Raw genomic sequence first — 26,854 nt, forward strand, 5'->3', positions numbered from 1 at the left:
ACAAACTATGAGAGTGTTGTTAATAGAGCTGAGGAGGTAGCTATTGAAATGAATACACAAGGAGCTAGAATGCTTCTTCCTTCAATCATGTGGAATCCATGGGGGTTTATTATTTGTGATCCCTGAGCTTTTCACACGGAAGGTGGAAAGACACCTGGATAACTGACACCCTGGGTTACCCAGTACACAGCGGTCAGAAATCCTAAGAATGCTCCTTTAAACTTCATTTGAATGTGCTTAGTTCCTAGGACCTCAAAGGGGAGAAATGTGTAACTTTGGATTATTTTTCAGGCTGAGATTTAGACTTCCTTGAGCTCTGGGCAGTGTTGGATTGTTTCAGATTACTTGTGATGGGGACCTCAGTCAACACACAAGCTCCATGGCAGCTTCATTACTGGGATGTTGACCTTTTTTCCAGAAATTGCTCAAAAAGTAATTGAATTTTTGTATGAGTGAGGTGGAGTGAGCTGTCCTTTAAAAAATTAGATAAAAGGGGCAGCTGGGTGGCTCATTTGGTGAAGCATCTGCCTTCAGCTCAGGTTATGATACTGGGGTCCTGAGAGGGACCGTGGGGGCTCCCTGCTGAATGCGGAATCTGCTTCTCCCTCTCCCTCCCCATTCCCTGTCACTCATGCTCTCTCTTGCTCTCTGTCTCTCAAATGAATAAATGAAACATCTTTTTAAAAATTAGATAAAAAACACTGTTTTATAACTGAAGCACATTGCTACCCAACTATTAAAGATATCTAGATGTCCAGCCAGAAGATGCTCAGTGACCTTCAGAAGTGTGCTCTTCTCCCCAGAAGACTTCCTGGGGCCATGATGTATTTGCTGATGTTGGAATACACAGGTATTTCCTTGCTATGTGACCAGTATAACTGCTTGGGCTTATTCTGTGGTATAATAGGAAAGGGTTTTGTTTTGTTTTGTTTTTAGCCTCTGAAGAAGCTCTGTTATTGAATTATTGATTTTATGTTTCACTTGCCACTGCCACATCCCTCCCACCACTTCCTTCTACGCATAAATCTGTGATGAAGCAGCTGATGTTTTTTTTTACAAATCAGATCAACTGCAATTCTAGATGATTTGTAGTTTGTCCAATTCCAACTAGCTGTTTCTTTTGCGGATTAGTTGATTGTCTCACCTCGGTAGCTAAACAGACTGTATTTATCTTTAGTTTAACAGAGATTCTAACAAAGCCACCTGTTATCCATTAGATGGGTTTCCTAGGGCTCTCCGCACTATAATACTGTTGAAAGACAAGTATCAACTCGTGCATTGGTGTTTTACACCTCAGGTGCTTGAAAAGCTCTACAGGCACTTTTCTTTTCCTCTTTTCATTCATTCATTCATTCATTCATTCATTCATTCGTTCATGTGGGATGTCAGATTTTGCTGCTCAAGGTTTCATGATAAATGTCACTTATAGGCTCTAATGCTTCCGATGATAGGCTGTAGGTTGAATGTTAGTCACGTTCTTCCCAAAATTAGTGACTTTAGCATTTTTTGTTCCTCTCCTGGGCTCCAGTCTACCTTTTTTTTGGAAGGAAAATGGTCAAGGTTTCACCTGGCTTTTTCACACCTCCCATTCTCCTTCACGGACACCGCAAATAATCCAAGGTTATGACCACTTAGAGGACCTCTGGTTGGCAGTGGCAGATATATGCATGGGGCATCTCTAAGTCAAAGAAATTGTCAGACTTGGCTGCTGAATTAACCAAGAAGGGATGGATGAGAGAGGAGGGAGAGACATGCCCAAGAAGAGAGACATGAGAAAGCCAAGAGCACCATCAAGGTGAAGGGAAAAGTAAGCGTCGGCCTTGAGGGGCTGGGAATGGAGGAGGCAGGCACCTTTTAGGACCTACCTGCCAAGAAGCTGTTTTCCAAGCGCCCAGCCACAATTTCGTGCTAGGCCTGCAGGCCTGGCCTACATCTTTGTTTGGCTGTTTGGATCTAGCTTCCTCCTTCGGACAAATAGAATTTATGTCCACTAAAGAAAAGCTTGCTACATGTTTTTCTCTCCATGCATTGGAAAGTTACCAAAACTGGAAAAGAAAATCCTATAAATCTCTGCTCATCCAGATCTTTCTTGTACTGAAAAGAAGCCCAGCACGAGTTCCCCATCAGGGGCACAACCTTCTCTAACTCCTCCAGCCCACACTGAGTTCTCCCTGAGAGCCCCTGCAGCTTGGAGGCCTAACCAGGAAATTCAGCCATTAATCATCCCTCGGCACAGAGGGGCCTTGGAGCCAGGAAATCCCAGGACACCCGGAGGCCAGGCTCCCCAGGGCTGCGGCCGGGCGGGCTCTGCTCCTTCACACCTCAAGTCGTGCAGTCCCTGCTTTCCCCTGCGCGTCCCTAAAAACACAGGCTCAGTATCTATACGTTGACTTGTTGCTCTAAGGCCACAAGCACATGTGTTGTTTTCTCACTGCTGGTTTCAAGTCACAAGAGCAGAGAGTGTGTTTCATACGGTTTCCTCCTCCCCTTCATGTGGCATCGGGGGGCTGAGGGCGCAGCACTTTGTCCATGCAGCTCTTCCTTGAGCACCCACTGGGACTTGCTACACGTTCACGTGGCGTGCTGTGACACGCTGACCAGCCTCAGAGCCTTCAGTGACTCCCCTAAATCAAGCCAGCATGGGAGTCTCCTCGAGGCTCTAAACGTGCAGCTCTCTGGGCTGCACTTGCAGGGTTTCTGATTTTATGATAGGTCTGCCGCCTTCTTTTTAAATACATATTTTTTAAGATTTATTTATTTATAAATGATAGAGAGAGAGAGAGAGAGAGAGAGAGAGAGAGAGAGAGAGAGAGAAGGCAGAGACACAGGCAGAGGGAGAAGCAGGCTCCATGCCTGGAGCCCGACGTGGGACTCGATCCCGGGACTCCAGGATGGCACCCTAGGCCAAAGGCAGGCGCTAAATGGCTGAGCCACCCAGGGATCCCCCCAGTTTGTATTTCTAACAAGATGCCAGGTGATGCCGACGCTGTCAGTGGAGAGAACCACATTTTGAGAGCAGGTTTGTTCTCACAGCAGGGCTACTTTAGCCTGTTTGAGAAACATGCCGTCATGAGCCTGCTTGGATGGGGTGAGACCTTTGGATGTCGCCAGCGCCAAGTTATTGGGGACGGGAAGCCACTCCTCGGGAGACACACGCAGAGCATAGAAGGAAGGCGGGAGCTATAGGACCAGGGAGGTGGAGGCCAGCCTTTCCTGGGAAAGTTTTTGTGTTGTGCTGTAAAACCTGTCTTTAAAAAAAAAAAAGTATTTTAATTCCAGTATAGTGAACATACAGTGTTATATTACTCTCATGTGTACAATACAGTGATTCAACAATTCTATACAGTACTCAGTGTTCATCATAAGTGTGCTCTTAATTCCCTTTTCTTTTTTTCACACACACATACACCCCCACCCCCCGCCAGTGACCATCTGTTCTCTATAGTGAAGAATCTGTTTTTTGATTTATCTCCTTTTTATCCCCCTTTGTTTGTTTTGTTTCTTAAATTTCATATGTGAGTGAAATCATGATATTTATCTTCCTCTGACTTTTTAAAGATTTTTTATTTATATTCAAGAGAGAGAGAGAGAGAGAGAGAAAGGCAGAAACACAGGCAGAAGGAGAAACAGGCCCCATGCAGGGAGCCCGACGCGGGACTTGATCCTGGATCCCCAGGATCATGCCCTGGACTGAAGGCTGTGCTAAACCGCTGAGCTACCCAGGCTGCCCTGTCTTTCTCTGACTCATTTCACTTAGCATTATACTCTCTAGATCCATCCATCCATGTTGTCGCAAGTGGCAAGATTTCTTACTTTCTTATGGTTGAGTAATGGTCCATCCCACTTCTTTATCGATTCATCGATGAATGGATACTTGGGCTGCTTCTGTAATTTAGCTATTGTAAATATAATGCTGTAATAAACATCGGGGGCATATATCCTTTTGAATTAGTGTTTCGGTATTCTTTGGGTAAATACCAAGTAGTGTGATTATTATAGCATATGGTTGTTCTATTTTTAATTTTTTGAGGAACCACCATAATGTCTTCCACAGTGGCTGCACCAATTTGCATCCCCCCCCAACAGTGCATTGAGGGTCCCTTTTTCTCCACATCCTCGCCAACACTTGTTACTTATGTTTTTCATTTTAGCCATTTTGATAGGTGTGAAGTGATATCTCATTGTGATTTTGACTTGCATTTCTGTGATGAGTGATGCTGAGCATCTTTTCCTGTGTCTATTTGTCATCTGTATGGAGAAATGTCTGTTCATGTTTTCTGCCCATTTTAAAATTGGATTATGTTTTTTTTTTATGTTCACTTGTATAGTTCTTTTTCTATTTGGATACTCACCCTTTATTAGATACATCATTTGTAAAACCTGCCTGTATTCCCGTCTCTGCCCCAAATCTACCCCCTCAAATCTTCAACACAAAGAAACAGGAACTCAGGGGAAAAGAGACCAGAAGAAGACTTCAGAAAACACAGGAATCCTGCAGAGTCTCAAGGCTCCACAGATTCTAGGACTGGAATTTGCCGCAGCCCTGGAGCCCATCTCGCCCAGCATTTCAGGAGTGGGAGAACTTCAAGGGCATCTGGGTTACTCCATGGCTGCAAGCAGAGTTTTCCATGCGTTCTTTCAGATGTAGACAAGCATTTATTTTATTTAATGTTTTAATTTTAAACACTAGGCCTTTGAAGAAAGAATGGAGCTGAAATTCCATTAACATCGCTATAATCACAATGATATCATATTGTAGTAGGGTTATGAACTTTTTCAAACTTACAGAGTTCTTTGAGCTTCACCATCATTTTGTCAGGGAGCAAGGGCTGGTATTAGTTTTATTTTTCTATTGGAAAACAGAGCAAAAGAGATACACAGTAAAGCCCAGTTCAGAGCGCAGGTCCCCTAACAGCAGGTCCAGCGAGCTTCCCCCATGGTGACCCTGGGAAGGGTCTTTGTTCTTCGCACTTTATTTTCCTCTTAACTGAGCTAGCTACAGAGTACAATTCTAATTCTGAGCAAATCAACATTTAGAATAGCATTTTGGAATACTCCAGTGAGGAAATTAAATCATTTTGTCCTTTAACATCTGAATCTCAAACCCGGAGCCTTACCGTAGATCTTTCCTTTAAAATCTGCATGTCTTTTGTCTGCAAGAGGGAAGTAGAGAAAAGTGTGATCACACTTCGCTCTCTCTACATTTTACAGCCACATGTTATATATACTTTGATATAAATCTTGTAGCTAGAATATAAGATGTTCGCAGCCAAATCCCTCCATTTTTTGGCAACACTGACCCCGTCTGTCTTTATGGTCAACAAACAAATCAACTTCATTCTAAGTCGAAATGATGGGTTTTCTAGCAACTGGAGGGCTTCTAGCACTGGCCCAGGAGAATTCTGGGATGAGCAGGACCCAGAGGCCCCCTCTCACCTAACTCACCTTTGCAAGTATCATCTGTAGTCGGGTGAGCTCAAGTTAATTTTTTTCTTTTCTTTTTTTTAAAGATTTTTTTTTTTTTTTTGAGAGAGAGAGTGTGTGTGAGTGCATGAGTGCATAAGTGGAAGGGCAGAGGGAGAGGGAGGGAGAATCTGAGGCAGACTCCCACTGAGGGGGGAGCTGATCTGATGACCCTGAGATCATGACTTAAGAGGAAACCAAGAGTAAGGCTGCTTAACCAACTGCACCACCCAGGCATCCCAGGTGAGGTCACGTTTAAATGAAACTCTCTAAAAGGGAAGGGGACAAGATCCCACAAAACCTAGGCTAAAATCAGGGTTTGTGGTCCAAAAGAAGAGCAGCTCCATGTTGGGGGGCAGGAGTATCAAGAGAGACCTTTGTTCTCTCGCCTTGGCTCCAACCCCACACTTACATATGCTTATATTCAGTCTCAGATGATGCACCCCAGATGATGCACCCCCAGATAATTGCAGCTACCCCTTAGTAATCCCTGACATGCCAGATTCATTTCCTCCATATTCATTTCCTGTCCTTAAGTGAGCATCCCTGCTTCACAGGAAAGAGCACTAAGTGGTGGGGATTGGAAGCAACTTGCCCCAGGTAGTAAGCAGGTGGCAGAGTCAGGATTTGAACTTGTGTTACTGCCAAGCCTCTATCCTATGTTAGTCCATCCATTGGCCTGCCTGTGAGAAAATAAAAACGAGTGACTTTTTTCGTGAATATGAATTCATGTCTTTTTATATTTATTTTTAAAAGTCATTTTATTTATTTATTTGACAGAGAGAGAGCACAAGCAGGGGGAGTGGCAGGTGGAGAGGGAGAGGGAGAAGCAGGCTCATCGCTGAGCAGGAAGCCCAATGTGGGGCTCGATCCCAGGACCTCAGGATCCTAACCTGAGCCGAAGGCAGATGCTTAACTGACTGAGCCACCTAGGAACCCCAGAATTCATGCCCTTTCAATTTGAAGACTATATTCTTAGTTTTTTTGGTGTTAAACTGTCTTTTCTTTTCTCTAAATCATGATAATGATAGATGGTAGTTCTTCCTCCTCTTCCTCTTTTTTCTTCTTCTCTTTTTCTTCCTCTTCTCTTCTTCTCTTTTTGTTTTGACTTGACCAGGAAGAAAAGTTCCTGACAATTCTATTTTGGTTGCATATTTCCATTATTATTTTTTTCCTTGTTACATAAATTCCAAAAGTCTGGGACCTCTGCTTTATCCGAAGTAGCTCATCAGAGTTGAATAGCTCAGCTTAAATAATAGGAAACAAACTGAGGGTCACTGGAGGGGGTGGGACTGGGGTTGGGGGGATGGGGTAACTGGGTGATGGGCATTATGAGGGCACGTGGTGTGATGAGCACTGGGTGTTACATAAGACTGATGAATCACTGAGCTCCCTCTGAAACCAATAATACATGATATGTTAATTAGTTGAATTAAACAAAAAAGAATTGCTCAGCCCTGGGGGCAGGTGTGGCCTAGGTGAGTGGCTGGAAATGTGACCTAGGATTCACAGCCACAGAGCATTTGGTTCACATTCGAAGCTAAATTTGAAGTAGGACTTACTGAAGACACCTCAATGAAACGTCGGTGGTCCCTTCCTTAAGCCTGAGCTCCTCTTTCCTTTTCCTTTTCTGGATTCTCCAAATATCTGGTTTCTGGCATCACTAGAACTTGCAAATCAGTCGAGATTCTTCGAAACAACTTTTGTTGTTTCCCACACAGTTATTTTCTTGGTCGTGTTGAAGCCTGGGCACGTTTGTTCTATTGCAAGCGTTCTACTAATTTTTACACGCGATCGGAAATTGTATGGGGCTGGGTGCAAAGTGACAGCTCCTTACCCTTGAACAGAGAGCTGCAATGGGGGGGGGGGTGTCATCCACCCCGCAGCCCTAGCTGCCTGGTCAAGCACGGCCCTGCCTGCGAGCCGGCTTCAGGCCCCCGAGGGTCTCTCCCTCCATGTCCTTTAATTTTATGGATGTAGTAAATCATTCTCCACCGCGGAGCGGGAGAAAGCTGATTTATTAGACCTACCTGCTTGGTTCCTTCAGAGTAAGATTCCCACATTGAATGATTTTTCTCTCTTCCAGTTTTTTATTTCTCATATTAAAATTTTTTTAAAAGATTTATTTATTCATGAGAGACGCAGAGAGAGGCAGAGACACAGGCAGAGGGAGAAGCAGGCTCCATGCAGGGAGCCGGATGCAGGACTCGATCCCAGCACTATGGGATCAGGGCTTGATCCAAAGGCAGATGCTCAACCACGGAGACACCCATGTGCCCGACATTGTTGAATTTCTGTTTACAACAATGGTTTAGGTTTTCTTTTTAGCTAGGTGATTGGTAAAAAAGATAGTGTATCAAATCAATGTAATCAATGTTGATAACATGACAGGATCAATAGATTTCACTTGTAGTGTTTATTGATATTGCCTTGAATATGGCTTTTATTTTTATTTTTATTTTTTTAAAGATTTTATTTATTTATTTGAGAGAGAAAGAGAGCACACACAGGGGGAGAAGGAGAAGCAGGCTTCCCACTGAGCAGGAGGCCTGGTGCAGGACTCGATCCCAGGACCCCAAGATCACGACCTAAGCCAAAGGCAGACACTCAACCACTGAGCCACCTAGGTGCCCCCAAAAGTTCAGGTGAATACACTCAAAGCATCCCTCAGTGGTTGAGCAGGGCAGTTCCAGTCCTGTCAGGCCTCTAACGATGGCTTCAGAAGGCGCCAAGTTACCTTCATTCTCTCTCTCAAGTTTTTATTGCAGCTTCCTCTTTCTCAGGGCATCTTCCCCACCTTCCTCTGTTCTGTGAGGAAGGAGCAGTTCACCTCCTCATTCCTTCCTTCCTGTGTCCATTCATCCCAAGCTCTGCTGAGGTGCCGCAGACCCAGCAGTGAACAAGGCAGGCGGGGCCCCTGACCTCCCAGAGGGTGTGACCTAGGGGGCAAGAGGATGGTGCAATGGGTTTTACCATGCAGTGTGGTGAGTGCTGCATCTGGAAGGGGCACCCAGGGTCCCTGACCCAGCCCTGGTGAGGGGCAGTTTGGATTTCCAGAAGGTTTCCCTGAAGCTGAAGCCCGGGGCCTGGCACTCAGGGAGTGGGCCTGGCACCTGGGCAAATGCTGGTTTTGTTGATCTTCTGGAATTGTCTGGCTTTCCTTATGGGCCAGAGGTCGTATTTTTGGTAAATTTAAACTGTGGCTGTCACACCATGGTAGGATACTTGGTGGCAGATAGGACAGAGGAAACACGGTTAGAGCAGAAGCTGGAAGACAATCCCTTAAAATGGTATATAGGGCGCCTGGGTGGCTCAGTCAGTTGGACTTAGGACTCTCGGCTTCCACTGGGGTCATGATCTCAGGGTGGTGGTATGGCACCCTGCGTGGGGCTCCATGCTCAGCCTTCTCCCTCCTCCTCTGCCCCTCCCCCTGCTCAAGAGCCTGTGTTCACTCAAATAAAGAAATAAATAAAATCTTAAAAAAAAAAAAAAAACCAATATAGGTCCTCGATTTTGATATGGTAAAATAAACCCAAATGCAAATGGCAGTTCCAATGTGGATGTGTATTTTGGGTGTTGTGCGCTCTAATACCTGTGGGTGTGCTGCTCATTTCTTGTTTCTCATAACTAATGAGACCAGTTTTCATCCAAATTAACTCAGTTTTGTGAATTATAAGCATCACCTAGTGGAGACTTGATTTCCTCCAAAGCCAAAAAGTTTAAGAATTTAGGATTCCTTGGTCTCCAAATTAAGACCAACAATATCTCTTGCTCTTTGATTTTTCTTTTTCTCTTGAGGGGAACATTACTTTGATTTATTCTTGCCATTTAAGTGTTGATGGAAGATGCTTAGAAGAAACCATTAACTTTAATGAGTTAAAATATCAATTGTGATCAAACTTGCTCTGCTTTATATTTTGTTTTTTACTCTTTGCATCCTTTTTGACATTTAGGAAATATGTGGGTTCCTAGCACAGAGTAAAATGAGACTTAGAGGGAAGCAGATGAGCACTCCATGTTTTAGATTATCTAGGTGTTTCTCCTCTTTGATTTGCATTTATTGAAGTGAGATAATTGTAATGCAGAATAGTATTTGGGATCTTGTTTTCCTGGCTGCCTAGTAAGAAAGTGACCACAGGTTCTTTAGGAGCTGCTCTAATTGTCAGTATCTATGCAATTAGATGTCTAGATTATTTTCTTCAATCTTTGAAAGGGAGAAGAGACTGGGAATTTCTTGCTTCAGTTAAATTATGAAAAACCACTTGATGTAACTTAAATTGCTTTTCAGTTGTTAAAAATTAGTGATTAAAAACCTAAACAAAAGGAGCTTTAAACAAAATCTTTCTCTTCCTGACTTCTGGAATAATTTACTTGAAATTTATCCTGAAATTGTAAGAATTGTTTAAATAAACTGAATAGCTAGCTAACTAAAGCCTACCTCAATTCAATGATATTTGTGATGTCCCCCTGTCTTATTTGCCTTATAATATTTATCATTATCTGATTATCTTGCTTGTTCATCTGGGAAAGAAATGAAATCCAGGAAGGAAAATGGATATTATTACCTTTTCTGCCTAGAACGTTAGCTTCTTGAGATCAAAGACTTTATCTTGCTCACTGCGAGTCTGTAGCTTTAGCACAATGCTTGGCACATAGTAGGGCTTTCAGAAGTATGAATGAACGAATGAATAAATATTTCCATCTGCAATAACTTTCCCAGGTAAATTATTATTATTTATTATGATTATTATTTTGCTATTATACAACAATACTGTGTACATAATTTGGATGCTGAGTCAAAAAAATAAAAATAAATAAATAAAGTGGGATAGATCTAGGGATCAGGAACCCAGAGCTCAGTGGCAACATTTATGTGTAAACTTTTGGTTGGAAATATTGGATTGTACTTAGTGTCCATTGGTTGTGTGATAAGGTGAATTTAAGTGTTTGTAAGATACTAATGGTCCTTGAATTGGTCATTGAATAGAAGGCTATTTTGTGAGATAGCAATATTAGGCCTGAAAATATCCAGTTAGTGAATAAAAAAACAAACAAACAAACAGAAATAGGGAGTTTGACACAAAATGGGCAATTAAATTGATAGAAATGGAATTGACATTTGAAGACTTTAAAAAATTAATCACTGGCAATTATTTTTCAAAACTTTTCTTCTTTGTTTCTTTGTTTCTTTCTTCTAAAACCCAGATTACTGTATAGGATAATTCTTTAACTCAGTACTAGGGAAATGGCAAATATATTCGTATTATAGTCTTAATGAACTGAAGGTTACTTTAGCAGTGTGCTCTTTTTTGATATTAGGTCATTTTCTTTGGAAAAACTTAAGCACTTTACCAAAAGAATTTCAAGATTACTCTTCACATTTCAGTGAGGATGTGGTGAAATTGTACCGTTCAAAACATGAGAAACGAAGGTTCCCGGGAGACCGCTTGAGCACCAGGTTGAAGTTACAAGGAGTTGTTAGAAGACAGAATATAGCCATGTAATTCCCAGCCGTCACCACTGGATTTTCTCAGTTATTTGGTCTGGTTGCTTTCTGTGTAGCAAAGAACCTGTATTTTTCTCTCATTAAGGTAAACTCTAAATGCTGCTTTGCCATGTGCTGAATGGGAATCGAACAAGAAGAACAGAGTTTAACCTTAAGAAACAATAGAATTGTATATAGAGAAATGGATCTTCTTGTCACAAGCACCTAACAATATGGCAAATCATGGGATGGATTTGACTGAACAGAGGCACTTGAAATGGCAGATGCCATGACAAAGGGCCCTCAACCCCGGGGTCCCCTGGGCTAACGGGTGAGGCCAGACGCAGGGCAAGTTTCAACGGCGTCTGTAGTTCTTGTTTGAGAGTGAAAGGTATCCCAGGGAAACACCACAGTGGGGTTGGAAAACAGAGTAAGATAAAAGTGCGCAGAGGAACAGAAAATAGGACTTCTGGGAGGTAGAGGAGAGCGCTAGCAGCACAGCGTGAAGAGCAAAGTCTGCCCAGATCACTTAAGTTCAGCCAGCACTTACTCAAAGAGGGATACAAAGGGTTAAATCCACCAAAGTTGGGTACACCAGGGAGGGGAACCTTGAATAATAGTTGGCTATTTAGCTTGAGAGAGGTGAACTTGATAATTCTAAAAAATTCTCTTTGGTTGTGAACTGTCCATGCTCTTGCCCAGAAGTCACTGCTCCAAGCTTGGTTCCTGGAAGCCCTGGTGATTCAGGTGGTGAAGTGGCTTTAGGCTAAAATGGCCACTCAGTGCTATGTCTGCCTCTGGAATTCACCATCAATACCAAAAACACAAGTTCCTCAGAATCTACCTTCTGTCTCATAATCTTGTCTCCATACACCCCTGGCTCCCCTGGTCCCCAACTTGTGCCCGGTCAGGCCCCTTTAGCTGTTAACCCCCACAGTGCATACACACAAGCTGTGGTATTCACAAAAGCACTAATCCTGACTTTAGGGGAAGGGAGCTTTGCTGAGCTGAGATGTTGGACACCAGCAAGGCTCACCCACAAACCAAGGATCTGGCTTGAACGTATTGATTCAAATACATGAATTTGCAAGTTGTAGTGTGCCACATGTCAGGAACCTATATGTCACTTGAGACTAGGTGAAAAATAAAATATTAAATATGTATCAGTTATGGGTCTATTGTAATGTACATGGAAGTGCTTTGGAAACCTGAATGCCCTTAACCTTTTCTTGGTCACAGACCACTTTGAGAATCTAGTGAAAAACCTATACCCCTTCCCAAGAGAAATACACAGAGTATGGTAATACCTATAACATTTTGTGTAGAAGTTCAAGAAGTTCATGTATCTTCTGGTGCCATAGATTCTCTGACCTAAAGGGATTTATAAGTATAAAATCTTATTGTTTTTTTAAAGATTTTACTGATTTATTTGAGAGAGAGAGAGAGAGAGAGAGCATGAGCAGAGTGAGGGGCAGAAGGAGAGGGAAAAGCAGGCTCCCCGATGAGCAGAGAGCCCGACATGGGGCTCTACCGGCATCACCACCTGAGCCAATTGAGCCACCCAGGTGCCCCAGCATAAAATGTTAGTAAGAGTATTCTTTTTACATTTAAATGAACACCAGAATGTAGAATTGTACATTTAACATGATCTCAATGACATACTACAAATAGGAAAGTATACATAAAAATAGAAAAGACCAGAAAGACATGCACTAAGATGTAAATAGCACTTATATTTGGGTGGTGAATTTGTGATTCATTTTTTTTCTTTGAATTTGTTGTATTTTCCCAGTTTATTGATGTTTTTACCAGCTCATTTTCACAAAAGTGGCTGTTTATTGTGACCAATTATGGAAATACTGGGCAGAGCTCTCAAAAACAAATTTAAAAAGACACTGTAGTGGTCATTCTTCTGGGTGGCTGTCATTCACAGCATTTACCCAGCTCTGGGATCTCGTGATCTGTACCACAGGAATCTTCCTCCTGGTCTTCCAATTGGTGCGAGGGTGGGGGCCTGACTCAGCTGAATCAATCAGTGTCTTTTCTCAAGATCTTTCTGAACTGTAACTAGCAAGGAGCCAGCCAGTTCCTCTGTGGTGACAGAAGCTGTGAGTGAGGTCTAGAAGCTTTGAGGCAGGGCGGGGACACACTTCCTGCTGGTCTGCAATGAGAGAGAGAGTGAAAGACAAAGAGACACCTCATAGTTCCTGGTTCCAGTTGCCTGCGAGTCCAGCTCTCCCTAGTCCTTCTTAAATTTTGGTTTTTCAATTCTTCCTTTGATTTATACCTTTATTCTTCCAACAAATTTTCTTTTTGTCTGAACTAGTTAGAGCTGGATTTCTGGCACCTGAAACCAGCAAGTCCACACAATTAACAAAAGTACATTTATAAGTACTCAAGAATAAAATTTGACCCAAGTTGTGAAATAAGTGAAATCGACAATATTTCGTGATACAGAAAGTGGCTGATTCTGGGTGTCTGGCACGATGCAGGACAGAGGGAGCTCAAAACGCAGAGACAAATGGAGATTATTGGTGCAGATCCTTAGATCCTTCTGTTCATTTAGGAGGTAGAACTTGTCTTCTTGGCTCTAGGTAGAGACAAACAATAACGGGATTGTTCAAACCTTGGTTATAACCATAAAAATTACAGGTCACTTCTCTCATTTATGAATATGATGCTTGGGATAAGAAATTTACAAGTGAATGAAAGATAAACGTATTTTCTAATTCAACGAGCTAGAAAACAATCCCTTCATTAACTTGGCAACGTGAAGATATCTGAGCTCTGCTAAAGAGAAACTCTCAGCAAATTGGTAGAGATACTGTGCAAGAATAATCAACTTTACAGATGAGTTTGTGCTCTACCTAGCTAATTCCATTTCAACAAATATTTAACTGTGATGAAAGTAGTTAGAAATACTGGGTCATAGCTTAATTATTCTAGGAATATTTGACAATGAAGTTTCAAATGACCTGCTTAATTAAAATATAAGTCATTTGAGCTAAAAGCTCCAACTTCAAGTCCAGTTCTGTATATAGCCTATGGAAAATTGTATTTTCTAGGAGCAAATGTATGTTTCTCCTGAGTTTAGAAATGGCCTGCCCTGGATAATGTGGTAAGCAAGTCATGATAGAGCTAATTTCACCTTTGGAGGCTGGTTAGAGTGGTAAAGCCAGAGGGAAAGAATTTTGAGTTCACATCCAAACTGACTATAAGATAATGAGACCTAGATTTAAAAAAAAAATCAACATACTATAACCTACATACTCTAATTCAAGTAAAAGATATGTTCACATTTCTTGGAGGCTGAGAGATATCATTATCACAATATTGAGACTTTGAGTAATCTGATCTTCCATGCCTGATGTCTTTATTCTAGATTTGAGATTTAATGCTATAGCTATAAAATTAGCACTTTAGGCAGGCAGGGCTTTCAAACTAGTTTTAATCTCAAGTGTTTATTTCATTGTGGGTTTTGATATGAATTACTAAACTACTTTTAAAAATTGTACCAATTTTATTCCCATCAGCAGAGTATTTCATCATGGCCTCTGTTCATCCCATGCATTGGCACACTTAACTTTGTCACTAAAGTACCAACAGTAACATTACATTGCTTCACTTCAAATTTCTTCTATTATTAATGAAGATAAACATTTTCTCTTATTTCTAAGCCTTCTGCAGAGCTAAGTTCTGAGAAGTAATATGTTCTTTGCATACGTTTACTCCTTTTATTGATTTATGTAAGTTCTTTATATATAGTAATTTCAATCTTATTTCTGCCATTTTGCCACTAATATTTCCTTATTTTATCTTACTTTATTTTAAAGTAGGCTCCACTCCCAGCATGGAGCCCAATGTGGGGCTTGACCTTATGACTCTGAGATCAAGACCTGAGCTGAGATCAAGAGTCAGACCCTTAACCAACTGAGCCAGCCACACGCCCCTCCCTCTTTTTACATTGTGACACTTTTTTTTTAAAGCCTCAGCAATTCTCACTCTTTTTTTTTTGTTATTTCTTCCATTGTGCTTACCTTTAAGGTCTTTCCCTATCCCCAAATCAGATACGTCTATGATTAGTGTTCACTCATACGCTGTAACATAAATCTTGTCAACTCCCTGGATTGGAGAGACGTGTGTGGGGTAATAGTGTGAAATCATTTAATTTTGAATAGTATGTTTTTCTTTATGCTATTTTAAAAAGAGAGAGAAAGGAGGGCAAAATGGGAAGGCAAATAGCCATCGTCTTTGTGATCCTCTGGTGTTTGTTAGGTCTGAGTCTCTGTGTAGAAGAGGAAACCAGCAGTGACTTGCCTCTGCCCTCGGAGTGCTTCTGGGCTTCAAGTTAGTGTTCTGGCCAGAGTCAGGAAAATAGCTAGAGGCCTGGATTTGCTAACAACAGCCCCAGTGCAAGTTACAACGAAAACACGAATGTCTCCTATCACACCTGACCATCAAGTGGATTAGGTGCCTGGAAATCCAGGGATGAAATGAAGGGCAGTCTTTTTGGGAAGGGAGTTTAGTGGAGGAGGGGGGAGCCTGGGGACCCTGATTTCCGGCATCTTTTGCTTCTGCCCTCCCTCTTTCCTTCCTCTCTCCTATGCTCTGCCCCACCCCCCTCCTGCCCTGATGACTTGGACATTAATTTACAAGGAACAGAAAAGGGGACATTTTTATATTTCCTCTCAACCGATTTTACATCCATAATCCAACTTCACTGTCATTTACTCTCAATTTCCCTGAAACTAAAATTTGTGTTAAAAGTGGCAGGTAGAACAAAGTAAAGATCAAAGTAGATAAAATATACGTCTTCTGGTTGAATCTCCCCATGAGAGGCTGGTGTCTGGAAATAGAGCTTCAGAAATGCCCCTAAATGTGGAGCAGCTGTTTCCTATTTGTTTAATTAAACTCTTAGGCTAAGAGTTCAAGTGTTACACTGCCCTCCACTCACAAGGGAACCCTGCAGTTCTTAAGTGATAAACACATCTAGTGAATGAAGGAAAATGAAAATTATTTCCCATACTTTAGCCATGGGGGCATAATTTAGACAAAAGAGCAATAGAAATGGAATCAGAAGGTTCTAGAATTAGTCCAGCTAATATGCCACTTAACAGCCTCCTTGAGCCTCAGTTTCTATATCTAATAGCAGTCTATCCATGGATTTGATACAGCATATTCAAAAGCACTTTAACACATGATCTGGAGCTCAAAAGTGCAGCACAGTATGTTCAACTGAAATAAAAGTTTACCTGATTCCTAAACTATCCAATCAAATAAACTATACTTTGTATTTTTAAATTGTGAATTCTAAAATATTAATTTAAAACTATTTTAACATATATATTTCAATGCTAAGTATTACACATAAAATCCTCTTTGAAGGTGACTAAAGACTGGACATTGATCAGAGGTTAGCTGGCCAATACTAAGAAATATTTATAATTATGGAAACCTTTTACTGTTCAATCACTTTAGTGAAAGGGAGACTCTAGATGTACAGGTTAATCATTTTCAGTGTGAGAATGGTAACAAACGATTCCTATATTTCCTGGGATATATGGTTGGCAACTTTGTTTGAGGCTGATGCTCATGAGCCTGAGGTCAGAGATCTGTTTTTAGGCCAATCAGTTTTGCCATATTTTCCACCGATATTGGTCTCAAACAGTCTAAGACAGGCAGGTTTCTAATCCATCATCTTTGCTCAAAAAATTAACCAGGCCACCTTACTGTCTGTATGTGCTTAACTGGAAGTCAAAGAAAAATTAGTGTAAAACAAAGAAACTGCAAGACCTGGAAAGAAAAGACTTGTTTTAAGAAGAAACAAAATCAAACCTGAAAACTCTGTGTATTTTGGGTAAATTAGAGCCATCTTCCCAATCTTTTTTTCATATAATGGCACATCTAGAATATAGTTTGATTTGTATAATAGCACTCTCATGTCAACAGGAGGGAATGTAGGATGCAGTCTCAGCCGCTTGTGGCCACACAGAGGGCTGAGGAAATCGATACAATGCTCATTAGGAACCCTGCCTCTGAGGACAATGAAATCCAGGAAGGGATGAGCAAGCTCATGGGAGGCAGCACATCCACACATCTCAAACTGAAATCCTCTGACCACTAGGGCAGCTCTCGCTCACCCATTGCTCATTTATATCACTTGCATCTCTGTCCAAGCTGGACATAGCTGAGTTAATGTTATATTTTCCTTTAGCTCCTTTTGGTCTATTCAACTCAACAAATATTCACTCACCTTGTGTGGAGTGCTGTTGGTCGAAACCAGTCATGGAGCCCTCTGTAAGTTCTGTCTTCTGTGCTTCTCTAACCTCTTAGCCAACCCCTGTCCACTCCCCACACACATGTGGAGGTCTACAGAGTTTTGCCTTTCGGGCCTTCACCCATTATATAGTCAGAGGCAGAATTTCACTCAGATGTTGCCCATCTTCTCAGTGCCACCCATTGGCCAAAGCCAACTAAGAGGTAGCAGGCAGGGAGCCCAGGTGACATAATGCACAGGGCTCAATGTCTCAGAATTAGAGCCTGTGAGGAGGGGCGGTGAATGAAGGAGAGCTCTGGGTGGGCAAAGGGAGAGTAGTCAGCTCACCTGTTAACTGATTTAGAAAAAAAAAATGATTTTCTCATGTTTCTTTAATATTCTGAAGAATAGAAAGTCATTTCTAAACTACTGAGGGTCCCTCATTGTCCTTAGAATGAAATAACAGTTCTTCCAAAGTCATTGGCAGTCAGGATCAGTTATATCTTGCCTTTTCCAATATGCATCCTGGCCTTGTCACTTAATGGGCTAATGCAGGCTCATTATTTAACTTCATGGAGACTTTATTTCCTATTACATACACAAGGTACAATACCTTTCTCGTAGATCTGCTGAAAGATCAGGTCATTGTGCTTCAGATCTGCCAGGCTATTTTTTATACAAAATCTGCTCTCCCTGGAAGGGGACAAATTCCACATGAAACCTCTCCCCTGTTCAAGTCTTCCCTGATCTCTTACCTTCTCCGTATTTAAGCCCCTATGCATGCTGATAAATTTTTGTACATTAAAAATATTTGGAGAGTTACCCGAATCTTTTTCTAGTTTGGACTACCTTGCTGACAATATGGGATTCTTTTTTTTTTTTTTTTAAGATTTTATTTATTTATTCATGAGATACACACAAAGAGAGGTAGAGGGAGAAGCCGGCTCCCTGCACAGAGCCTGATGCGGGACTCAATCCCAGGACCCCAGGATCACAACCTGAGCTGAAGGCAGACACTCAACCACTGAACCACCCAGGTACCTCACAATGTGGGATTCTTACCTTCCTCCTACATCTTTGTCTGTTTCATCGTACTCACCTCATACTTACAGCTGCAGCCTGTGGTATTGCCTGAGGGTTATTATGACCGTCAAGCCACTGCATGAGGCAACTCTTGATTATCGAATCAGAACTTCATTCATGTTGTAATTATACAACACACTCAGGAAAGATGATCTGATAAAGACTGATTGTAAACATACTATAGTAATTTAAAAATAATGGCAACAATACGAGAGCAGGTCCCACACCTTGGGAAAGAGAATACCCTATGTGCACATTGTGTTTTAAATACGCTAACCGTGATGATTGCCTTCTGGGCCATTCTCCTGCAAAGCACCGAAAGAAAGTAAGCAGGTGTGGGAGAGAAATTAGGTTTGGAAAGACTTTGGGATTTCCTGAGTAAATTGTTATGGCTCCGGCTCCCCCTAGTGTGCTGAACAACATGGGTACCCCAGTGTGCAAAGGCTGAGTTGAAGCTCTGGAGCTGAGCATTTTTTTATCTCTAGCCACCAACCTTACCTGAACAACTTGAGATCTCCATTTTGCCACTCTTTGCTCCCCTAGTGCGTAACCAACCACAGACAAGTGGGGCAGGTGTTCTTTATCCAATCTGATTTGAGCACCAATCTTCATGGAAGTCGTGAATTGATTCAAGGCATCCAAATAATATTAAAAAGTATTTAAAAATTACGAAGAGTTTCTACTTTCTCGTGAAGTAGGGGAATATAATTATGGTGCATAAGCAATTGAATTTAAATAAAATATTAAATAGCTAAGAAAGGTGCATAAGCAAAACTGAAAGATGATTCCTTTTTTTTATTTCTTGCTTTTTTTTTTTTTTTTTTTACTAAAAATGTTATTTGCCCCCACCTTCTATTTATCAAAGTGTTAATCATTTGCAAAAATATTTTCCTCAAGCAGGATACATGGACCACTTGGAAGACCAAATACTGAACCATAGCAGAAGGAAAGCGCCTCTTCCAAAGGGGGAAAAATGACACATTAAAGCAATGTTTCTTCAAGTGTAATCTCCAGAACACTAGTTCCACAGCTATTAATGGGTCTTACTTAATAAGGATTTCATGACAAATAGTTTTGAGAGATGTGGGGTTTGGCAATGATAAACTGATTTTTTTTAAAAAGATTCATTTCTTTCAGAGAGAGAGAGAGAGAGAGCATGAGTGGGAGGGCCAGAAGGAGAGAGATTCCCAAGCAGACTCTATGCTGAGCATGGAGCCCGACATGGGGCTCGATCTCATGACAGTAAGATCAACCAACCACCTGAGGTGAAACCAAGAGTCAGACAATTAACCAACTGTGCCATCAGGTGCCCCAAGATAAACTTTTAAAGACTGTACTATTTTTCCAGACCTTTAGTGTGCTCTTAAAACACGACTGTACTGTGTGGCACTGTGAACCATACATCATTTTCCAAATTGTTTAACACAATGATTTCTTTTTTCATGCCTATCTCAGACACTTGGTTTGTGAATGATCTTTTTGGAAATATGCTCTAGATTAGAATTTCATTAACCTTCAGTCAAATATGGAGAAAAAAATAAGAAAGCATGCCAGAGAAGGAAAGGAGATGGTAAATTTGATATAAGCAGCAAATAGGATGGCTGTAAAGAACTTTGTGATCTGTGGAAAATTAGTTAACGCCACAGATTTAGAGTCCTATAATGACAGTCCTGTAATGGAGTGAGAAGGATTAACTATGCTGGACACATCACCAGCCTACAAAATCATTACTAGATTTCTCCCCAAATGTCAAAGCAGTGATGCCATTTTAAGAATGAGAAAGACTCCAGAAAGTACAGTACCCCATTCTATCGGGTTTTCAACCTTTAGTAAAACTTCTCTTGTGTACAACCTGTACTAACTGACATGGATTAGGTTCTTTATCATGAACAGGATCATAGATACACCAGGTACTTTAAAGAAGTTAGAAGATGCTTGTATTTAAAAGCTGAGTTAGAGAGGATTCCTATAATGCAGAGCTACACAAACTCTTCCCAAAGGCAGTGTTAGAGAAAGCTGGAAATCCATAAAGGGGTTTGTTTTGGATAATGGCATGGGATAAGGATACTGACTCATGTCCACTAGAATGTGCCTATTCCTATTGGCTCCATTCAGATTTCTGAAGTACTGCTTTCCATGGACTCATTGGCATGTTAGGTAGCAACATGAGCAGACGTGAGGGGTTGGGGGACCAATGGACCTAGAATTGGGTGTAGTTGTAGGCTCTCTTGCTGAGGACAGACTGTTTTGTGAAGAAAATGAACGTTCATCAGCCCCAAATGGATTATGTCTTAGCATATGGGGGTGGGAGGATGGGACAAAGTTCATCCCAGAAGCAACCCTTGGTTTTCAATGGCCCTCCTATTTTCCAGCTGGGCTGATTTCAGGCATGGAGAGGTCAAGTGATTTACTCAAGCGCCCAGTGAAAGAGAGCAGCTGGGAGGTGAACTCGGGGACTTTGCTGGTGTGCAGCCTGTGCCCTAATCAGTCAACAGCTCTGCTTCCAGGTTCTAGCCCCTTCTCTAGCTGCACCACGCAGCCAGCATGCTGTGTCTGGCGCGGCCGACCTCCCGGCTGTCTCTGCTCATGACTGGAAGAGGAGGCGTGTTACAGGTCAAGTCTGAATGTTCTGGCAGCACAGTGCAAGGCAGATTGCTCCATGCCTGCTCAAAGCATACAGTGTCTGGAGAAAGCCAGATTGAAGATAGCTAAACTCACACGCCAAGATTCCAAAGGAAAAACTTAGCTCACATTTTTCCTTTGCACGGTGATTTTTCTTCCCTTCCTTTTTTTCTCCCTCCCTCCCCCCGCTTTTTTAAGGGAATCCCCATGTTTACTAGTTGAAATCCAAAGTGCACAAGTGGTCAGTTCACAATTCTGTGACCCATGAACATCTGTGGGCTCGGGTGTTCCTCGGGAATCAGCAGCGCGGGGAGCTGGGAGCCAAGCCTGCCCTACGCAGAAAGGAATTCTCTCGAATAAGTAAGGCAGTCAGGGAGGGAAGAGGCCTGGGAGCTCTCAGGGCCTGGGTACTCTCTAGCTCTGGTTTTCTGGGGGCATGTCCGCACTCGACTTCCATTAGTTTTATGATCTGCATTTGACTTTATTTTTTGAGGCAGGACCTTCCGAAACTCCTTACAGGACGTAGAATATGAATCATCATTTTGCTTTTAAGAGAAATACAACTCTATGACCTAAGAGGGGCAAAATGTGGCCCCAATCTATAGAAACTCTTAGAATTTCTGTCTTTTGGGAGAAAAATCTAAAATGAAACATGTTTATTTCAACACCTGTGTCTGAGACCCTAGGTGATTGCGGGGTCTCCCTCTGTGGGAGGTCCCCAGGCCCCACACCCAGGAGAGCCACATGATGTGGCAGGTGGTCTGGATGTGGCTGAATGTGCCTTATCCTTTGCACCCCGGATTTCAGTCAGTAGAGGGACTTGGACTATATCATCATTCTCAAGTTTTGATTTGTTCAATGTTCAAAAGGTAATTAAACCCTCAATGGAAAAAATGATGTATTTGTGTCTTTGTCTGGACCTTCGATTCCTGACATATAAAACCTGGCCAGAGGACCACCGAGCCCCCACTGCTCCAGGGGTCTGGGATTTTAGCTCATTTCTCTCCTAGTCAAAGATGAGCTCCTCTGCTCTAACTTCTCTGTTATTATCTGGGTGTTCTGAGAAGAACTTTGTCCCCACAAAATTCCTATGTTGAAGTCCTAACACCCAGCACTTCAGAATGTGGCTTTATTTGGAGATAGGGCCTACATAGGGGTAATCAAGTCACAGTGAAGTCATTAGGGTGGGCACTAATCCAATACGAGTAGTGTCCTTATTAAAAGAAGAATTCGGGCACACAGGTGAGGCTGTGTGAAGACAAAGGGAGAAGATGCCCAGGTACAAGCCAAAGAGAGGCCTTGGAAGAAACCCACACTGCCGACATTTTGCTCTCAAACTTCTAGCCTCCAGAAGTGTGAGAAAATAAATTTCTGTTGTTTAAGCCGCTCAGTCTATGGCACTAAACACACTGAGCTCTACCATGATGACTTTTCTGAGCCGTGAAGGAAGTTTTATGTGTTGTTCTTAACAGACTCCCGATACTGGTTTAGCCAAAAACAGGCTTTTCTTTTGTAGGATATTCAAAAGACTTAAATTATTTTCTTATCAGATGTGAAGTTATTTTAGTAAAATAGATCCTCTTTGCTTTTACTTGAAGAGAATTTCATCATTTTGACCCACAGAACAATTGTTCTGAATGCTTATGGACCATTGCTCTGCCTTCTGAGAAATACTACCATCATCCACAAAGTTCATTTAAAGCCAAATAGTCCACTGGATGAACTTTAACAGCACATTCATGAAGAACTTCAGACTAAACAAGCAGCTCTGGGGTGGGGGTGGGGGGGGCATGGTCTGAGTTTTCTTCAGTACTTTTGTCTTTAAAGATCACCTAGAGTCAAATGTCACGTGACCACGTTACAGAACAAATTAAATGACAAAGAGGTAACCATTTGCCACTTACTCAAGGTTCAGACTCTTACTTAAAGCATGTGATTACCAAAATGGGGTTTTCTTTCATTCAGTACCAAGATTCTGATTCTTTCCTTTTATGAAACAGCCACACGTAGTTGGCATGTGTTGTCCACTTGCTAGAAAGTCTGGGGCCTCCCTGACTCTGCAAGTCCCTTTTGATGCAGCTGTGAAATTTCACAGGAAGAGGGTTTCTGGACCAAAACTACTTGCTTGGTAGGTGAGAATCACCCTGCTTTTAGGCTCTACCTGTCAGAGAGATCAGAGTACATGCTAAGAGGCATGGTGTGGCATCTCCTTCCTTGCCTGTGTTAGGGAAGATGTGCAGCAGAGAAATACAACTCTATGACCTAAGAGGGGCATTGGGGGTTGAGGGTTCTGCTGAAGCCCCCCGACACCAAACCAATCAGTGCACATGGAGGTCAAGTCAGCTGCTTGGGATTGTATACACACAACCAGATGAATTAAGGCCTAACTCTAGTTTATTTTTTCAGCCAGCTTTTTGGTGTCATGCCATTATAAGAGTTTTTGGACTTAAAACATACATTTTTCTAAAGAAAAAAAAAAACAACACATCTTGATGGAAAAAGTTTGGCCACTTAGGAAGGCAGAGGGCGCTGTGAAGAACGGCAGGTACTTTTATTTCTGGCTCTCAACAGAATGGAAAAAAAATTAGACTTATTTATATTCATTTATTTAAATGGATAATGAATAAGTTAAGGAACACTTCATCTCAAACACAGATTGCTTTTATTTTAGCTAAGCTCATGTTTCAGTTCCATATATATTTTTGAATTTCCATCCATGTCAAACACCATTTTTTTTCTTTCTTCTTAAAAAAAAATTTACAAGCACTTTTACGGCACTCAAGGAAAGTAGGCTGAAGGTTCATAATAATAATTTTCCTTTTAAAAAACATCCATCAGACCAAAATAAAATCATTTTAATTAACTCTTTCCTGAGTAACTGAAACCTTGGAATGTGCTGAAAGGTTATAATAAATAAGGCAGTCAAAGATCAACCAGCTTAAAATGTATTTTTTAAATTAAACTATGTAAAATGTACAATATATTTCATGAAGTACAAACTGCGTTGGGCTCGGGGCCAAAGAAATGTTGTCATGTGTGCCAATAAACTGATGAAGTGCCTGGACTTTTAGGACTTGGAGGCTATTTGTTGGGACAAAATAACAGTAAGGCCCCACAAGTGAATCTGTCAGCATCTTTTGTTGTGATGTTGTCATGATCACTGCTGACAATAAATGCCTTTAAACACCCAGGTAGAAGTGCTCGTGTGAACTTACACTAGGATGATGCATTTTTAAAATGACCAATGGTCCTGATATTCTGACACAAGCAGAGAAAACTAAGCTGATTCAATTTTATTTTCAGAGAATGAGCTTGCACAGTACATAAACGAATTATCATTCTTTATATGCGATTTCATAGAAATGACTCACAATGTACCAGGCCGTCGTTCTTGGTTTTGTTTTTAATATGACAGCTGTTCTCTGCATTGCTTTTTAAGGTATGCCTAATGGTAGGGCCCTGGTCTCTCTAAACAGGACAAAGGATATTTCCTCTTCTAAGAACATTTTTCTTAAGCACGTCTCTACCCCAGTTCTCTGAGGCAGAAAGGAGGCCCACCAGTGGCCAAATGCTGGACTTTGTGCCTCTGTGGTCTCAGCCTTCACTGGACTCCTGTGGGGTGGAGCCTTCTTAATACATCTCATGATAAAGTAGCTTTAGTGCACACTCGACAGGTTCCAAATGACTTGCTTTATATCTTGGCTACCATCCAATTTTAGTGAACGAAGAAAAAACTCTAGAGAGACTTGTTGGTTTCTGAAAAGTAGAAAATGTGTAGCTTGTGTAAAGTCAGTCTTATTTACTATTAAGTATTCCCAACTCACACTTTTCTAGTGCTCTTAAAGGGCTGGCTCGAGGGGAGAAAACATGAAGGAGACAAAATCTGTTGCAAGTATCCTGCCTACTGTCACCACCTGCACCCCTGCTTCTCAGTTGGCTGTAGGTGATCCACCCAGGAATATAGGTATATTCAGGGCTGGGGGATTAAAGATGAAAACCTTTTAGAATTCGAAGACTCACAGGATCATGAATTGGTGGCAGATGATGGGAGAGAAACGGGAAGAAGAGATATTTGGAGCAACGGAACTGCACAACGGCTGCGCAGACCACTCTGGGGGCGGACAGCTACTCATTGAGCTGGTCAGGTAGTCTCTTACCGGAAGCTCTTGCTTCTTCTCTTCTTGATGTCTTAGTAAGGGTTTTCAGGAAAGAGCTGCTTCCATAAGAAATGGGGCTGTCGTTTCACTGCTGCCTGAGTAGAACTCAGTACCCCTTTTTACCCAAACCAGGTGCCTCTCAAGGGATCCAAGGTGAAAGATGCTAATTACCGTGGGACCCGACTGGGCAGGGGGTATGCCTAGATTATGCATTGTCTGTGGAGGGCTTAGAACTTCTGCCACAGGAGTCACATGCCAGAGCTAAACTGGATCCTGTGTTTCCAGTGAAAGCAATGCCAGGGAGAGAGATGTTTCATACTGGGTGCAAAAAACACAACCAGACCTGGTGTTTCCAGAGCTGATCTGTCTCGCCTACACTCTTCCTTACACAGTAAACATTCTTTTCCCTGCAATGCTACTTTGATATCGGTCAGAATGGTGCTTGGGAAGGGAGTGTCTCAATGGAGCTTGCCGTGCACCTTGACCTTCGAAAGTACTCAAGGCTCTGGATGGGTTGGGGGTACGGGACCAGCAGACTTGCTCTTTCGGAAAGATGTATGCTGCCCTCGGTGAAAGTGTCCCCTGAGACGGACCAGAGGCAGAATTCTACCCATGGGGGTGGAAACCACTCATCCAGGGGCATTCCCCCCTATTGAGGTCCTTAACAGTCTTAGCTTCTCCTTAGATCCTTCTAGAGTGGATTCCCTGGTCTCTGAAGTGGTTTTGTATTTCTACCAAAATAGATGTCTGGATGTTACCTACCACTGAGGTAATATTTTTACAAGTCATTCTACAAATGATAAGTTACTGGGCTATGGGCTATATTTCTCCCCCTCCTCTCATTATACTAGAGGGAAAAGCTATGTTATGATGAGATGCCCTGGGATGGTGCCATCTAGTGTACCTGGGAAGGACCCAAGGAGCCAGGAAGACACAATGCAGTTCGACAAAATAAGACCCGCAAAACCGGGCATCTCCCAATGACCCCAACATGTGGGAATGTTTTGTTCTTTTTAATGCAGCTGAGCATTAATTTAGTTCCTTAATGATTTTTCTCCCCCCCCAACCCCCACAAAAGAACTTTCTGGAAAAGGGAGACACAGCCAGTGGAGGCAACACAGTGTTGGCATCACCTCTTATAAATATCTTCTAGCCACTTCTCATCGTCTTGGTTCTCGTCATCGATCGGCTCCTCAGTTTCCAGTGGAGTTGGAATAAAGAACTGGGGTCTCAGGGGGGGCCTGCTGACGTGGGACTTGAGTCCAAACTTGCGCTTCAGCAAGTGGAACTGCTCTTTGACGTAGTGGTAGAATTCATACTCATATCTCATTCGCTGGTAGAGAATCTGCACGGCCTCAGGGGAGGGGACAGTCTTCTTCACGGTCACAGTCATGTTTCCAAGTTTCCTATGCTCTGGAAAAGAACCGGGTTGCACATGAGCAGTCGTCTCTAATGCTTTTGCTCAAAAGGAATAAGGACAACGCCCCGCATTACATGCCTAAGACTGGCAGCTCCTAGAGAAAGAAACTGCAGAGCTCCGAAGAATAGAAGGGAAAAGTGGGTTCCCAACAATATTTAGAAAGATTTCACCATTTTCTAGGAGTTAATATCAACATTAGTTGACTAAACATAAATGATCCGGCGTTCTTTCCATGGGAGGTGAACTATGTAATTTGATCACAATTCAGTTATAAACAAATGACACATTCTTTTGAACAGCAAAATCTACCCAGTTTCCTTTTTTACTTCCTGTTACACACATCAAGGGCTTTACTTTCAGGAGGATGC

The 26,854-nt window shown here is 42.0% G+C and overlaps 1 protein-coding gene across 2 annotated transcripts in view; it reads right to left on the reverse strand.

Moving 5' to 3' along the window:
* Positions 1 to 23,554: 23,554 nt before the first annotated feature.
* The window catches only part of UST (uronyl 2-sulfotransferase), a 294,362-nt gene continuing 291,062 nt past the window's right edge, over positions 23,555 to 26,854 (reverse strand). The window contains exons 8-9 of one of the 2 annotated variants that reach the window (XM_072718839.1): positions 26,200 to 26,479; positions 23,555 to 24,665 (exon numbers count right to left, since the gene is read on the reverse strand). In XM_072718839.1, the coding sequence (XP_072574940.1) occupies positions 24,566 to 24,665; positions 26,200 to 26,479 (380 nt within the window). In that variant the 3' untranslated portion in view covers positions 23,555 to 24,565. Of the gene's footprint in view, positions 24,666 to 26,041; positions 26,480 to 26,854 lie in introns of those variants that run through there. The other variant, XM_025997981.2, reaches the window with a different exon arrangement.

This window comes from Vulpes vulpes, chromosome 1, assembly GCF_048418805.1.
Source record: "Vulpes vulpes isolate BD-2025 chromosome 1, VulVul3, whole genome shotgun sequence".
NCBI lineage: Eukaryota > Metazoa > Chordata > Mammalia > Carnivora > Canidae > Vulpes > Vulpes vulpes.